Source organism: Pocillopora verrucosa, chromosome 4 (genome assembly GCF_036669915.1).
Source record: "Pocillopora verrucosa isolate sample1 chromosome 4, ASM3666991v2, whole genome shotgun sequence".
Lineage (NCBI taxonomy): Eukaryota > Metazoa > Cnidaria > Anthozoa > Scleractinia > Pocilloporidae > Pocillopora > Pocillopora verrucosa.
In genome coordinates this window covers 9862763-9880198 of record NC_089315.1, presented here as the reverse complement: position 1 = coordinate 9880198, position 17436 = coordinate 9862763, and the positions used below count along the sequence as shown (strand labels likewise).

At 39.1% G+C, this 17436-nt stretch overlaps 1 protein-coding gene across 1 annotated transcript in view; it reads right to left on the bottom strand.

Annotated features, from left to right (window-relative positions):
* Window positions 1-17436, bottom strand: part of LOC131793379 (E3 ubiquitin-protein ligase rnf213-alpha-like) — a 66590-nt gene that overhangs the window by 48565 nt on the left and 589 nt on the right. Inside the window, exons 2-10 of the mRNA XM_066165199.1 lie at window positions 16173-16432; window positions 15207-15466; window positions 9160-9335; window positions 3444-4171; window positions 2880-3071; window positions 2091-2161; window positions 1709-1882; window positions 675-886; window positions 44-336 (exon numbers count right to left, since the gene is read on the bottom strand). Coding sequence (XP_066021296.1) covers window positions 44-336; window positions 675-886; window positions 1709-1882; window positions 2091-2161; window positions 2880-3071; window positions 3444-4171; window positions 9160-9335; window positions 15207-15466; window positions 16173-16373 — 2307 coding nt within the window. The 5' untranslated portion in view covers window positions 16374-16432. The remainder of the gene's footprint in view (window positions 1-43; window positions 337-674; window positions 887-1708; window positions 1883-2090; window positions 2162-2879; window positions 3072-3443; window positions 4172-9159; window positions 9336-15206; window positions 15467-16172; window positions 16433-17436) is intronic.

Genomic DNA, 17436 nt, shown 5'->3' with positions numbered 1-17436 from the left:
CACCAAATATCAAAGCAAGAACTGTTTATTTCAGTCATATTACCGTTTCAATATTAAAGAATGCTGGTTGCTTCTTTTCAGCCAAACGGTTGCCCTCCATAACCCAAGAATTGGTCAAACCGTCAACAACTATATCTAGCTCCAAAATCGCCTTTGTTGCATCCATTTCCTCTACAGCCTCACCAACAAGAAAACCTTTCCACTTCGGCAGGTATGCAAGCACAGCTGCTGTGCGATTTTCCACCGTTTCTAGTCTTCGAAAAAAATCGTAAATTCGTTCCCACCAGCGCCTCTCCCCGTAAATGTAGCATACTCCATCAAATTGGTGCCACACCTCTAAACAAACAAAAATGGCAAATTGTTACTGAAAATCACGACTATCACTGTTATCTTAATTACCAACAGCGCAAAAAGTGCAGCATGAATACATAGAAAAAAAGCACATTGGGGGACAAAGCTCTAAAGGAATGCAACACTGAGAAGCTGGTATTAAACTAAATCTTATTTAGCTTGTATAGGCTAAGAAAATGTCATCATTATCATCATCATCATCATCATTACTATTATTATTACCATCATCGTCACCATTATTACTGTTGTTATCCATACTTTTATCAACAATCTAACCATTCCATCCCTCATCTCATCAAACCTTCCCAATTTTGCAACCTTACCTCCAGGTTTAAGATACTCTTCTGGAATGCGAAGAAAGCGATTGACAATTCCTCCATAACTTGGTGGAAACTCAGCCAGATATTCATAGTGAACATTTCCTTTCTCAATCACTGCGTATTTGTAAAAGGTTCCTTTCCGAGCAAGACTGATACTAAGAGTAAAATGACCCTTGAAACGCTTAAGCCTCTTTCCGTCTTTCCGTTCGACATTCCTTTAAAACGGAATAAAAAAATTAATTATTTTTAAGATATTCATCGCGCAGAATGCCGCGACTCATCCAGAACTTTTTAAGATTTACCGGCGGTAAATTTGAAATGAATTGGCGAAAAAGAAAAAGAACCGTTAAACCGTTTAACCGTTAAAAAAACAGCACTCAAAGTTAAACGGTTACCATTGGTTAATTCTACATGAAAAATAAACTAATCAGAGAATCCACCATAATTAAACTTGTTCGCTTAATGAAGAAAGAATACTTAACGACATATTCAGAAAGCTGTGTGCGCTACAAAGCGAAAGCATTTCAGATGCAATACTTTCTGTGAACTGCATGTGTAAATTCTTGAAGACGTTTTTACGTCCTCTACTGGTTTTGAAAAGTGCATAAACAAATCACGCCACCGTCTCAAACTATAGATATAAAATAAAAATCAATCCCGACCCGGTAACTCAAGTTTTCAGAAAGTTGGCTTGTTTTCATTTTGAGTACCCGATGGCTCTTTGTGATACATAACTCTATTCCAATAGATCAACAGGATTACTTTTTTTTCTTTGGTTTACAAAGCTCAACCGAAAATTGTCCTAATCTACAATTCGGTGTATTCCTTTATCATCTCATTTTCTTTGAATAGAGTAACAAGAACTCAAAATGGCACTTTGACCATAAAAGAATTACCAGTTTGATAAGTTTTTGCTGCTCCAGGAAGATGAGGTGAAAGTTCAAGGTCATGGCTATGTAGAGTTTATAAATTAACTTAATATGACAAGTCAAAAGAAAATTTTCGAATAGAAGAGAAATATTATAAGAGAAACTTACCCTAAAAATTCCAGGTCAACGCAGTTTAAATTAAAGTTTCCTAAGTCATCCCCTTTGGCTCGTATGTGCAGGCATTCCCCTTCCATTTTAAAGCTAGACATCAACAGAACGTGGAACATTACAGTAACCCCAGCTTCTTGTTCTACTTGCTCCAAGCTGGTTGACGGTGTTGACCTTTTTGAGAAAAAATCAAGACAATCGATGAGTGGTCTCTCTTGTCAGATTTTTTTTAGGGGGTGGGGGGACATTTTGTCTCAGCGCTATCTAAATCAATTGAACTAATTATGTCCTCTATCTAGAATCCATTCATTTATTTCTTTATTTATTTAACCCTTTATGATCACTTTTCATATTAGATATTTAACCGCTCTTTCAAACTTACGTAATGGGTGGGTTACTGGTTGTGGCAATATTTCCTCCTTTGTTCGTTGATTGTTTCAATTGTCGAGCAATCTACAAATCAAACAAAACTATAATCTTTGGCATCATCAGTGTTGAACTTTCTATCAGGAAAATCTTGACTGCTTCATTCATGAAATGGACTTCAGTTATAAACAAATTACAAACACTCTCGAGTACTACATAACCAAATCAGACTACAAAGGTTTATTAATATATTAACAACGAAACCAAATATGAGGACAGAGTTATGATCCACGTCATGACCAGGTCTTGAGATTTTTTAAGTTCTGCAAAATTTATTGTTAGAGAAATTTAGCAGTATTCCGTTTTCGCAAAGTGTTCTTCGGATCTAATGTTCGATCTAAAGAATGAGTTCCGCGAAACTCATTGATAGAGTTTGCAGAGAAGAGATCTATTATCTGAGAATGTCGATCTAATGTTCTGAAATAACGCAACATAATGACGGATGGTACAGACGTTAGTAAAACCACTTTTAAAAAAATGAAATGATCCATTTACCTCTTGAGTGAGAATTCCAGTTCGGACGTTTGGGGATAATTAATTCCATTTAACTTTAATAAAAATCAACGTTTAAGTTACAGGTTGTGGGTGGACTGATTAGATTAATATGAAAATGGAATCTAATTAACCCACCTAATGCCTTGATTGTCGCTCTGTGCCAAATTTTCCCTTAGTGTTTTACAAGCTTTTAAAAATCTTTCCCGAAATAATGTTTCTCCCTTTTTTCAAACAGATTGTTATGAACTACCTCTGCTCTTTCTCTGGAATCGTCATTGTTCCTTTGGTCACTGAGAGGATGTGATACGATAAGTTCTTTCCCTTCAGCGGGTGACTTAACCAGAACGGTGCTCTTAACTTTTTCGTCGTCCAGTTTTTTACTTCCATTCTTACATAACTGAGTCGTATAACTTGATTTCTTCGTCCCTTTCTTTCCCTGTTCCTAGATCAAAGCCAAAATCAATAGCAAAGTGTTGCTAAAAGTGGATTTTCGAATACTTTCACCCACAAAATTAGCGATTTTTTTCCTACAACTGAAGCGCATCATGAGTGGGAGAAGGCTAATAGTGATTGAACAACTTTCTCTAGAACTGCCCGCAAAATTTTATCCGGCTAACCGCAGAATGCTGTCTAAAGAGCCGAAAGGATATCATTCTTGGAAAACGAACGTCTTTTACTACGTTGCTATGGTACCTCCTGGTTGCTCGTCAGACTTTCTGGATAGACCAAAAGTCTAATACCGACGTAGATCCATTCGCAAAATAGCCGGTGTATTACTCTCCTAACTACAAAAATTGCCACGGGCGTTACCTACCTGAGCAGATTTGTCTTTTGCTACTTTCTGGGTAGCTGATTCGTCAGGGGATGGTGACTTGGGAATTTGAGAATTTGCATTAACATTTCGGCTTGAAGCGGATTGCTCAGGTGGTGGAGGGCGATGTTCCTTTCTACTTTTAGCTGCATTAGCCTTCTTCTTTGCTCCCTTGCTTTTACCCTCCGGTTGCCGATTACCCGTGGCATGTTCGGATGATTTCTTTGACTGCGAGACTTCTTTCTCTGCAATACTGGCTTCATCATCACTTCCTGACTGACTAGCATCTAATTCACCACTTTCAAGATCTGCTGGGCCTCTCACGCTTACACCACCAGAGATTTCATCTTTCATGGCGTTTTGGTTTTCATCTACTTTTGAAGAACTTTCGTTAAACTCCACTTTGTTTTCAAAAGTAGGCTGCCTCCCTTGCTGTAATGACGGTGGCTCTCTATCACCTGGTTTACCTTCTGAAATTAACGGTTCTGCCCTAAGTAGGGCTGAGGCACCAACCTGATGCGCCAGACCACTGTCTCCCGTTGAAATAAAGGCCCCTGCTACTCGGGGTGTTGGTGGGGTGCTCGCTGAATGATGCTGGCTTTCTGGTGGTCCAGTATTCCTCTCAATTGGCTGATCAACCATGGGAAAACCACCCTCACTGTCTAGCTTTCCCGGATGAGTTTGTTGACTTAACGAAGTTCCAGCTGAAAGCTGCTCATTCGAACAATTACCTTGGAGTATGGAAAAACAAACTCTCGTTATTTTTGTTTCTTATCTTATTTTTTCTTCTTAGAGTTTTTCAAACATATGTACCATATTGTTGAATACATATCTATTCTAGAGGATTGTTCCCACAAAAAACAAATAATTGATCAAATTAATAATAATAATAATAATATAGCGACTTCTCCGTGAGTTCAAAGGCGCTTTACAATAATCGTAATTCTAAAAGATAAAAAAGCATTTGAGTTATTAAATAATATATAACAGTTATAGAAGTTAATTTCTTAAAAAAAAAAAAAAAAAAAAAACAATCGACTTGCTACGATTAACTAACGAAAATATATACAATAAAAATAAAACAGAGGGTAGTCAACTAACTAATAAAAGCCTCTCTAAAAAGTAGTGTTTAGTTGTTAAGTTGTTCTTATTCTAAAAAACATCAAGGTTCTGGATTGATCTTATGTCATCGGTGAGGAAGTTCCAGAGCCTGGGGCGCAGCAACTTGAAAAGATCTGTCACCGTAAAACTTGAGATTAGACTTTGGTGTTACAAGGAGATTTTTTGAAGATCGTAATTGCCTCGTCGGAGTATAGGGCTGAAGGAGATCTGATATATATTTTGGCGCCATGCCATTCAGTGCTTTGTACGTAAGAAGTAGTATTTTGTACGTAATTCGTTGTCTGTGTAGTCTACTAAGAACTGGTGTTATATGTTCTAATCTTCGAGTTCTAGTCACCAGTCGAGCTGCACAGTTTTGTACATACTGTAGCCTTTCAATAACCGATTGGGGTAAGCCATATGGAAGGGCATTACAGAAATCTAACTTAGATAAAATAAATCCATGAACAAGTGTCTCAGCATTATCTTGAGAGACAGTTTCTTATCTTTACTATATTTCGTAAATGATAGAAGGCCGTTTTGCAGGTGTTCATAACATGTTTCTCTAAGTTGAAATGGGAATAAAAAATTACACCTATATTTCTAGCATTATTAGAAACTTCAATGTATTCACCAGCCACATGAATACCCTAAATAGGTGGGTTGACTTTGTGCTTTGGTCCAATCACTAGGAGCTCAGTTTTATCCTTGCTCAGTTTTAACGTGTTTGCAAGCATCCATGCATCAATATCATTTATACAAGACTCGATTGCTTGCACTGAAGCCGCTTGATCATGAAGCTTGAATGAGCAGTAAAGCTGGGTGTCATCAGCGTAGAAATGACATGATAGGCCATGACTTCTGACAACGTCGCCAAACGGGAACGTGTACAATACATACAATATAGACCCCAGCACAGATCCTTGGGGCACAGCACTCCGCAAGTCCTTGCTAAACGATGTTGCCCCCTTCACGTTGACTACTTGTTTACGATTCTCAAGGTAGGACTGAAACCAGCGCAGGGCTTTGCCATAAATACTAAAGCGAAAAGAGAGTCTCCGCAGAAGAATCTTGTGATCCACCTTGTCAAAAGCTGTGGACAGGTCGAGGAGTGGTAGAATAACATAGGACTGACTGTCAATCGCAGAAACAATGTCGTTATGAACTTTCACAAGCGCTGTTTCAGTGTTGCGGAAGGTTTTATGGGCTGATTGCAAGCTTTCTTCAAATTCATTTTCCTCTAAGTAGTTGGTCAGTAGGTACGATACGGCCTTCTATATCATCTTGAAGATGAATTTTAAGTTAGAGATGGGTCTAAAATTGGAATACACTTCATGGTCAAGGGACTCTTTCTTTAGTTTAGGCCTTATCATGGCTTCCATAAGTTGCACCGGCACATTAGCAGTTTCAATTGATATGTTGATCATCTTAGTTAAAACAGGCAACTAAAAGTCCATACAATCTTTCATCATTGATGCTGGAAGAGGGCCAAAAATACAAGTCTTGAGGCGGCAGGAGTTGATTAAACTCTTCACCTGGTCTACTGTCATCCGTTCGAACTCAGTGAGTTTAGCACTGCAGACCTGAGCATCCACAAGAGGATTGGCGACCGGTGTATATCCAGCAAATAAATCATTTCTTATTACTTCGATCTTTTGGTAAAAGAAATCAGCAAATCTATTTGCAAGCACCTCAGAAAATGGAGCAATTGGGAAGCAATTCTCAGTGTTACGGTGGAGAAGCCGGTTAACTATGTTAAACAAGATCTTTTGGTTGCCTTTATTTTCTTGTATTGTGTTGGAGTAATAGTTTTCTTTTGTTTTCTTAATAAGAGAACTGACGACTTTGCATTGTTCCTTGTATAATTTTCTGTCAATGACTGGGCGTGAATTGCGCCAGCGCCTTCCTTATTTCCGTCTTTTTCTCTTTTCTCGGTCAATGTCACTATTATACAAGGCAGCAGCAGGTCTCACCGTAATCGTTCGTTTTTTCTCAGGAGCATGGATGTCAAGTACTCGTGTTAGTTCAGTTTCATATTTACCAACTAGTGTTGGTAGATCAGTGATATTTTCTTGCAAGACAATGGAATCCCTCAAGTCCCTGCACAGAGCACTCATATCGACAGATCACAGTTTACGGTATCTAATTTCACGCTGTTCAGCTCGAGGCTTGCTTAGTTTCAGTGTACAGCGCACGGCAAAATGGTCCGACACTGAAGGATCTCTAACCACGATACCATTCACTGGGTCATCTTCGGATCGAGTGATGATTACATCCAGGATGTGTCCCCTCGGGTGGGTGTGGCAACATGTTGCTTCAGATTAAGAGATTCTGGGAGGTTGTGAAGCTTGGTTGCATCAGTGTTATTACTGCTGTCAAGATGAAAATTAAAATGACCCACAATCAACAAGTTGCCTGCCCGAGGAGGCTCGCGAAGTCTTCGAGTAGCGCTTTGATCTGCGACGATGGAGGTCAGTAAATGACAACGAATCTTATGCTTCGAATGGGATATTCAGCAAGCGCAGCCACACTCTCAAAGGAACTAAAACAAGCTGAACACAACTTCTCAACTCGGAGTGATTTCTTAACTAGCATACCAACTCCACCGCCTCTTGAGTTCTCTCTGGGAGTATGATGGAAAATATATCCTTTCGGACAACTCGCCAACGAAAAATTTGTCACTCTCCCATGAGTGAAGCCAAGTTTCTGTTAAGGCAAGGAAATCAAGATCATGCTCTACGGTGTAGTCCTTTAGTGACAGTGCTTTGTTTTTAACAGACCGTTAAATCTAATGAATGCGACAACGTCAGCGACGACGAGTTAGACCTTGTGGAATTAATTTTTATGCAGTTCGATTCATCGCATGTGCGAGAGCAACTCGTCGTCTTTTTTTTGCGGTCAGTACATCTGACAGGAATCTAACAAGTGCTTCTGTTAATCGGCCCTGGCAAAGGATGAACATCGCCATATATAGAGATCGTCAAAGCATTGAAATTGAAAGGAGTTGGAGGAGAAAAGTTGCAGCTCAAAAGACCTTTCTTTTCTCTCAAACAAACTATCACTTGACTTAAGGATTCCTCATGTTTTTCATTGCGTTCATAGATCAACAGCTCGGTGAAAACAATTTTCATCTCCGCTGACAACGACTTCTCTCCTCTGAAGAGATATATTTTCACACGTCGTAACTTGTTTATTTAATGCGTTGACAAGTATGAAAACAGGCTGTACATACATAAATACAATTGAAATGACTTACACGAGAAGAGAAGTTTATCGGTATATTTTATGGTAAAATTTCCGCACAGCCCCATACTATTGTTAAACAAATCTGTTTTCCCAATGGCAATGTATTGTTTTTGTCGTTGTTTTCTCTATCCAAGAACTGAATGCATAATTTAGTATGGGGCTGTGTAGAAATTTTACCTGTTTTATTTCGTGGTAATTCTAACAAAAACTCACACTTCCCTCTTATCAACATTATCTTTATCCGAAATCCTTTTTTTTTAGACGCCGAAACAACCTCTCGCCATATATTCCTCCTGGCAACTCGCAATGATTGCCACTTGGCGATCCCAGAAATCAGTCACAATCAAGGAAATAAATGTTCACTTCTTTCCTTCATTGTTCTTCTCATTAGCATTTAGTGAAAACACATTAGCATATAAGGAACGGGTTATACAAATTCACTTTGATAGCAGGATTTCCCTTGTCTGTTTATCTCGACGAGGAACCTATGCATCAAATCAAATCGCCGGCATTCTCAATTGCTACGATCATGACTAGGACCACCAAGAGATTACGAGTGTTGATGCAAACTTGTTTAACCAGCTCCGATTTCTCAGTTGTCGTTTTCGAGTATCGACTAATTTGCGAAAAATCTTTCAGCAGTAAAGGATTAGGAATGATGAGCAAAACTAAAATTACAACCAGTATTTTAAAATTAAGTTTGACATGTGTAATCAAAAATCGAACATTTAGGATGACTGCAACATTTTCTCTTGAAACTTCTTCGTTCTCTTATGGCATTTAGTTACAAAAGCTTATTTATGCAATTGTTCGAGCAGCCATAATATTGCTTTCCTCCGTTCGCTACTACACAGCAAAATATATGCGAATGAGCACAACGCTTCTGGATAATTTTGAAGTTTTGAAAGTTGAACCAAATACTTGTCTTTGTAAGTTTGTAAATTTTATTTGGGAGCAATAAGGACCAATAAGTTTACTTTGGGGTGGTTAAACACAGACTGTCCTAAATCACTTCCATCGCACGGTTCCACAAAAACAAAATTCTTGATCAAACGCATTTCAGTGGATCTCTTGGATGTATTTTCCCTTGTAACCTTAAACGTTTATTGGATTTGAACTTGCTGCATTTCGTGTAAATATTAAGTCAACAAACCTAATCGTAAGTTTATTCAAATAACACCACCAAAATTTGTCGAGACATAGTCATACCTTAATGACTTCCTGTCGAACCAAAATACCAATTTATTCACGAAATAGTCAATGTCGTTGCAATTGTTGACGTTGTTGTGTTTTCTGTTGATTTATTTTTCTCTGGATTTGTTGTAGAACAGTTCTAAATATCCTTGCTATGCATAACTTTTCAAAACTTTACCTTGAATTTTGCTATTGCTTGACCTAAGGTCCTCGCTCCTTGTAAAAGTATTGCTTTGCTGCACACGAGTTGACTTAAGGACATCCAAGAACCAACTTAAGTCACTCAATTCAATCTTCCCTTTAGTAGATTTCTTCAACTCATCACGAAGGCTATTAACAGCTATTGTAGCTTCTCTGTTGAAATATAAAACAAATCTAATCAACTAATACTAACATTGCGACTGTGCTCGTTAAAACATCTTTTAACCAAGTTTCCGCTGTCATTTTAAAATCTTAAAAGTGTGTTTTTGAAACAAAGGTTTTTTTAGCCGAAAATGTGATGGTATTGTTGACTACTGTGTAAAAACTATCGGAGGATAATTGAGTATTATCACATGAGTTGATAACGTTCGTTGGCTACCGTAAAGAGATTAAAGACTTACGTTTCAAGCGTTGGCCCTTCTTCAGAGCGAATGAAGGAATTGTGGGTCTTGTGATTATATGCAGAAAATGGAGCTACGTTGTTTATTGGAATATGGTGACAAGAAAATAAAAATATATCTTTTATTTACTTTTTTTTTTCAAAAGTAAATAAAAAACCTCGCACCTTCTTCATTGTGAGACTTGTGAGTGAAAAAATATCACACCCTCATCTTGCCACGCATTTGATTGAAAACGAAAATAACTAAAATACATGCTCTTGCAAAAACTAAATATCATTGCTTTGATCAGTATATCTTGTATTATCCACATAGTTACACGAATTCGGCGCCTTTGCAAAGAAGGATCCTCGTGTTAGGTAAACATATTGGTTCTAAAAAATGAGCGCCTCGTTTGAAAACAGCTGTGCGCCAGAAACAAGGTCTTTAATCGCCTCGAGGCTCTCCACAGAAAACCGTCACTTTCGATTACATTTAACACCAGCAGTAAGACCAAAAAATATATTTGTGTGTTGACTTTTTACCAGGTGACTTGACCTACATATAGAGAGAGGTGGTTTAAATGAGTCACTGCAATACGGATAACTTTAATTATTTTTGAATTTGCGAACCTTTGGCTTGATGCGCTAAACGAGGGTCAACTACCCTTGGGTACAACGTGACCGATGGAGATTGATTGTACTAGTGCATATTTACACTACCCTCTCCCCCAGTGCAGCAAAATTATTACTCCGATAATCTTCTCGATCAGTTACGAGCTTTTCCGCCTCCCTCCGGCTAAAGTCCCTCAGGACTACCAATTACTCAGGACTTTTGTTTGATGCTTAATGGAAAATGTGACCCGGAACAATGGACCATTTCTTGATACGGAATGAAAAGCGCTCGTTGATATCGTGGGGGTTAAGGGTGCCGATTTGAGATAATATATTTCATTCTAGAGTGTTGCGGCTTTCCGACCTGCCTAGATGTAGGAAAAGGCCACAAAATGCTATGTGCTGCTTAGAATGATTAGAAAGATTAAAGTGTCTAGCGACTGGTCTGAATGCGTCCTTGTCATTTCTTTCCACGTCGCGAAGGTGTTCTCGGAATCAGTCACCTAGTCGTCTTCCTTTTCCACCAATGTATAACTTTTTGCAATAGGTGCAAGTTATGCAATGGCTGACACTGGCGGAGTTGCACTTGACGTGATCAGTGATCTTAGTGAAACTCCTGAGTCCCAACATTTTCTCTATGTTATGAATGAAAGAACAAGTTTACATCGAAAGCGAGTGCATTTGAAAGTTCCGGGTTGGTCATTAATTTAAAAGGAACTTCTGATCAAAATGTTGCCTACGTTTTTGTCACGTTTGAATTAAATTAGTGGAGGTTGCGAAAAGATAGTAACAGTCTCTAAATCGTTATAGGTAATTTAAAGTTTTTAAGAATGATAGATTTAACTGCGTGGTTGTGAGGGTGAATGAATGGAATGTGATCGGCATTTTCCTCCTGTGTCGTTTGTGGTGCTGACTGCCCATCAATTTTTTGGGCTCGGTGGTGGACCGCTTGAGCGACAGAAACAGGATAGCCACCTAAATGACAAAGCCTGAATAACTACGAAAAAAGGTATGGAAGTCTTGACGTGTGATGGATGCGAAGATGAATACGACAAGTAACACGAGTCTGTAGGTTTGTAGTAAACACTATAGTACATAGAATGTTGCTTTAAATTGAAATTCTTTATGCCTAGAGAAGCCAAAGAAGTGTCGGAAATTTCCCAGGTATCTTTCAGTACCAGGTGAAAAAATTTGACGGTGGTTATAAATTGAGTGAGCTCCTCCCTGGAAGAAAGGTAGCGCCGATACAATTGTTCGTGTAGCGACCGTTTAGTTCGGGTTTGGGACCGTTGCATTGACTGAAAAATTGGTTTTCGATGAAACCTACGAAAAGATTGGCGTAACTTGGTCGCCATTAGCTTGTATGTAACAGTTGCCACCGATGGTATGTTTCCAAAATTCCTCCATTCGCTTTGACGAAGGACTAACGCTCGAAACGTCAGCTTTGAAACTCTTAACGGTGGTCAATTCACTTTATCAACTCAGTTGATAATACTAAATTTCCCTGTTGTGCCCTCCCACCGATACAGAATCACAGTTTCTTAAGAAACCTACCCCTTTAAACTAAAGAAGGGTTCCAATTCTTGCAAATATTTCGACGGTATGTTTCGGTCATTAATTTCTATTCTGTAACTCTCAAATCAAACTTGGGCTGTACTAACGCGACGTAGATGCATAGCGAGCATTCAAAGGGCGGCAGTGGCAGATACAAGCAACTTTACCAGATGGAGTAAAAAATAACTGATTTCTATGTGTGGCACTACACAGCTAAAAGTGTTTCCTTATTCTTGTCTACCTCTATCCTTGATGCAGTCCCTAATTAGATCTTTATTGGGACCTTTGAAGGATGATGTCACGGTCGATGACAGTAGCAAAATGACCAATTAAAAACTTAAGCCCCGTTCACACGTGATAGTTCTTGATAGTTGATGATAGTTCCAACTATCACGCGCGTTTGACTATCATGCACTATCACATCGACTATCATCAACTATCATGTAGTTTGGGCAAGTTTAAATTCGACATGATAGTTGATGATGGTTTTTGCCGTTTGTACGAGCGGATGATAGTCAGCAGCTTTGCCAGAAATGGGATCAAAAAGTAAAAAATAGCTACCAAAATTTCACGTTTAATTCGAATCATCTCCTGGTAGGCTTCAGTATCTTCAACTCGCAGCTTCTTGACTTAAGCGCCGTTGAAACGGTCATGATAGTTTATGATAGTCGATCATACTTTCAACTTTTATTCACCATCATTGAATATCATGTCTGCGTCCAATTGGTTCATGATATAGTAACTAATAGTTGACAAAATCACGCAATGCGCGCTCAAGTTAGCATTTTCGGTGGCATTTGAAATTTTACTCAAAAAGTTGCGAGTCGAAAATAACGAGGCCTGACTGGAGATGATGACAATGAACTACGAGACAATCTACGAAATTGAACACGAACTAAGTAAATAAGGCGCATTTTAATTACTTTAAAACTTGACATTTCGGTTTGAGCCCGTTTTTGCCAAAACTGCTGACCGAAAATTTCTCATTTAGTATCATCCACTCCTTCAAACGGCAAAAGCTATCATCAACGATCATGTCAAATTTAAATATGTCCAAACTTCATGGTAGTTGATAATAATCGATGATTGTGCATGAAAGTTCGTGTTCAAACCCGCGCGATAGTTTAAATGTCGCCCGGAAGAAATATTTTATCTCAAGTTACTGGTGAAAGGGTTTGCGAGGGAATAGTGTAGAGAGAGTGCAAGAAGTAAAAGGTGCCAGCGAGTCGGGAAAATGCAAAAGAGAACGAAAAATGACGCGAAAAAATTGGCACAACCACTCCAAGACGAACGCCAAAGAGAACATGAAAAGGCTTATGTCAAAAGGCAAATAACGAGTGAAGAATAATGTGAGGAGATAAAAAGAGCTCCAGACAACAGACTTAAAAGAGGTCAACAACAAAGAGAAAGCGAACTACTACGGAGCCGAGAAATAAGAGGAGGTAATTTGAATCTTGTCTGAATTTTTCTCACGCTATGCGATACTAACTTCAGTTTGTAATTCACTGCTGTTTTGATGAGGGCAAAAAATGAAATAAAAAATCGGTGTAAAGGGCAGTCATACCAAACGACATCAAAAGAAGAAAAAAGAGGAGCCCATACGTTTCGGGCATATTGAATCACTGAATTACTGTCCTCACGTGTATGCCCTTTAATCGAGTAGTGATATCTTAACTCGAAGTAGTTTACCGTCGTTTCTTTCAATTTTGGATCGATTTTCCAAACTGAAATTAACAGTCACGCTCAATTAATATCATTTCAACCGATAACGACATGATACACTATATCTGAAGGAAAAACGTTCACTGTCCTCGAAAATTCGTTCAAAACATCAGGCAATCTCGAGCCCAGGGTCATTTTGGCCCCTTGTCAGCGGTATGGATGCAAAATAATGACCTCTGGGAGAATGGATTCAATTTTGTTGATTGGTGGATAGTGTGGAAGGGATCAGTCGGGCCGGAAAAAGTGCGCTGACAGGAATAAATTTAATTTTTTTAATTACTGTTTTTCTTTTTTAACCTGAAGTTTTCACTTGTAAACTGCCTGTGGATGCACGAAAAACAAAAGCCGCTGCATGCTGCAATGGCAGGAAGCTGTTTTTCATGGTTTTTGCTGTCAAAGACGCACAAATAGAAATAAATCATTGCATCAATTTTTTTGGAGTAAAAAGCAGAAAGGAGGGCATTGTGGAGGCCGTGCGAACGAACGCAAATGTAAATGAAGAAGAATACGACAGCTGAATAGCATAAAACAAAAACGTGCCGGGATGCTTGCTACAATCTTGTACTCAGTATTAAAGAAGAAATCGAGGAACTTTCTTAAATATTTAAAGAAAATCGCAAAGAAAAGGGTTCTGTATTCGAGAAGACAGAAATGAGGTCTGTCCAGATTTCGAACAATGAAGTGGTCGTCAAACTTAAATTTGTCAAACATAGCGTTAAAAACGAGGTTTCCTTTCATTCATGCAAGTACTAGCCTTGATACAAAATCATTAACAATCGCCTCGAATCGTAATTGTGAAAGCTGTATGTCGATTCATTTTCTTGCTTCTCAGCCAATTTTTCGGTGGTTCCATTTTTGCCGCGCGTTTTTCCTTTGCCTTTAGCAACTTTGCCCATTATTATGTCGTCCTTCTCAACGCTCCACTGAGCGATCGAGATAAAAAAACGTGTTTGCAATGGGAAACTTTTCCCGGGAAATCTTGATCCATCGTCACTGACACCAGGAGGTCCCGTCGTCCCACTGGTTCGCGGTTTCAGGAGGCGAGATAATCTCCTCGCGTGGCGCGAGTTGTTTGCGAACCTTTATGAACTAAAATCTCGCATTGGTTATGGGAGGAATAAATCCGCTTCTAGCAAATTTAAAGGGTATTTAGATTTGACCTATTTTCGTCAAACCTCGCGAGAAGATTTCAAGAATAATGACGAACGAAAGTGAGTCGGAAAGTTTTGATATTTGAAACATTTGTCCCTTGGCGTCCATTTACACAAAACGTCTCGAATATTTTTAGCTACTCCAACTTTAGATGCCGATATCTACACAACCAGTCAGACTATCCGAAAAAGCCTGACACACTCTTGTTGATTGATGCCTTGGGATTAAGACTGTGCAGCCATTTTGCTAGTGCTGCGGTATCCAATACCCAATAAATTCAATAGAAGAACCCTCGCCTGTTTCACGCCTTACGGGCTCCTGACATTTCCTAAAAGGAAACCTGGCTTAAATTATATTTTTATCGTAAACTGCAGTTATTAAGCTTTCGTCTGGTCTACATTTTTCTAGGATTTAGTGAAACTAGCGCGCATACGAATTTTCACCCGATGGACACCTGCGAAGGTGGGAATTGTCCTTAAGTAATCACATTATTTAACTCTTAGAAACAAAATAAAATTTGGCGCATGCTTGCTAGAGGAGCCATGAAACAAAAATTTTCAGTAACAACTGTTATCGTCCATTCCAAATAACAACTCGCTACTTACTTCCTGAATTCAGTGTTAAGCTCGGCTAACACGTCTTCACAAACAGAACGCATTTCTCCATGCACACCTGCTTCAAAGGCTAGACAACTCAGAAGTGAAACCTTTTGGTCTTTCTTTAAGTGTATGGAGTGCTTCTTGAACATGACAATGGTAGCTAGAGATGAAATCAAAGCGGACCAGTGATCCATTGACCCGAGTTCACTTTTAGTTAAGATAGCGATGCTGGCTTCCAGTTTTGGCATCAAAAGGTCAAGTAATACCTGAAAATGAGTTAAACACCAACCATTACACCAACAAGTATTGTTAAAGACGGAAAGTTTGGGTGAACAGGAAATCTGTTAACGATTCTGACATTATGAGGACGCCGTTTGGCGAACAAATTTTTTAAAAAATTCGATAATAATTACGACAAAAATCTACCAATCAGTTACATTTCAATTTTGAAAAAAAAAAAATAAAGGTCTCCATATTCAGGTAGGAGCGGAAGTTTCACTTATATTAAGTTGAATAAAGACATAATTCCGTGAACTGATCATAACCTTTTGAGCAGCACATTTCCTCTAGAATAACATTGAAAATCTGTCGTAAAGCCTCTTGAACTGGGTCATGATGGGGGCCTTAATTAAATGTCCGCGTCTGCTAAGTCGAGTTGTCCAATCAACACAGATTCCTTGAAGTCAACAAGGAGAGAAGAAACAGGACTTCACTGAGTGTCCGCTTGATTTCCGGTTTTCATTGAAATTAGCTATGGCAACAACTCGTTATGGCCAGATTTGTCGTTGTTAAAGAAGGCAAAGTAGAGCTAGTCATTGCGCAACAAACTTAAGTTTAGAGAAGACACCACGTGTCAAGCGGACACTGGCAAGGAGACCGGATGGGCTTGTCGTGAGTTATAGGCAATGGGCATAACGGGCATAGAGAATGAACTTAAAACTATAATGTGATCATAGAGAAGTAACAGTCAACCTTTTGAGGTTTGAACCTGGTGCGCTTCCTTTTAGGTTGGCTAAGACCTTCTTGTGCCCAAACATTTGACAGGCAATCCACTACAATGTTTAGTCTTGTCAATGCTTCTGTGGCATCCATCGGTTCAGTTGCCTCGTTCAAAAGAAAGCCTTTCCATTTTGGCATGTAAAAATGTAACGCCTTCGTGTAATTTTGGTCCATCGCTAAAGAGGACTTTTTGTCGGAAAAAAACGCCACAACGTCAAATTGATTCAATTTCACTGCAAAGAAGAAAATACAACCGAATCAGAATACCAATGGCCAACCTGTGGCTAAAGTAATCAAGAAATGAAATATTTCTGTGAGCTTGCAACTAGCAGTCTTACAACAAAATTTGCGCTGTAAAGATAAAAGTGACTGAAGTCTCGAGGGTTTTGCGGTCTCAATAGGTGACTTTGCTGGAAAGCTTTCAGAGAGTAACGGAGAAATCCAGAATGATGGTCACCATGCGCCTCCGCAGAAAATTAAACGCATACCTCAGGCTGTATACAAAAATGGTTGAAAACTGATGAAATAAAGAGATCCTCGCAGCTAAGAACACTACTGAAACGAGTAGTTGAAAATAGGAGGTAATTTAGTGCTAACAACTGGGTGGAAAACGTAAATTAGCCACCGTAAAGGGTAAAAAAGCTGACGTTTCGAGCGTTAGCCCTTCGTCAGAGAGATTGACGAAGGGCTAACGCTCGAAACGTCAGCTTTTTTACCCTTTACGGTGGCTAATTTACGTTTTCAACCCAGTTGTTAACACTAAATTACCTGCTATACTCTCCCACCGACGCAGCACCACAGTTTCTTTAGAAACTTATCCCTTTATTAAGTTGAAAATAGGATCTGAAAAAATTCAGGCCCGTACGGGATTTGAACCCATGACCTCTGCGATACCGGTGCAGCGCTCTACCAGTTGAGCTAACAAGCCAACTGGGAGCTGGGTCATTCTTCACTTGGATGGTTTATTTGGACCCAACACAGCGACCAGCTCCCAGTTGGCTTGTTAGCTCAATTGGTAGAGCGCTGCACCGGTGTCGCAGAGGTCATGGGTTCAAATCCCGTACGGGCCTGAATTTTTTCAGGTCTTATTTTCAACTACTCGTTTCAGTAGTGTTCTTAGCTGCGAGGATCTCTTAATTTCATTTCTTCACCGCAGTGCAAATATATGAATTTCATATATCTAAAATCATCATGGCTGAAAACTGTTTTCCAGAAAACGTGGGACTGACAATTTCCC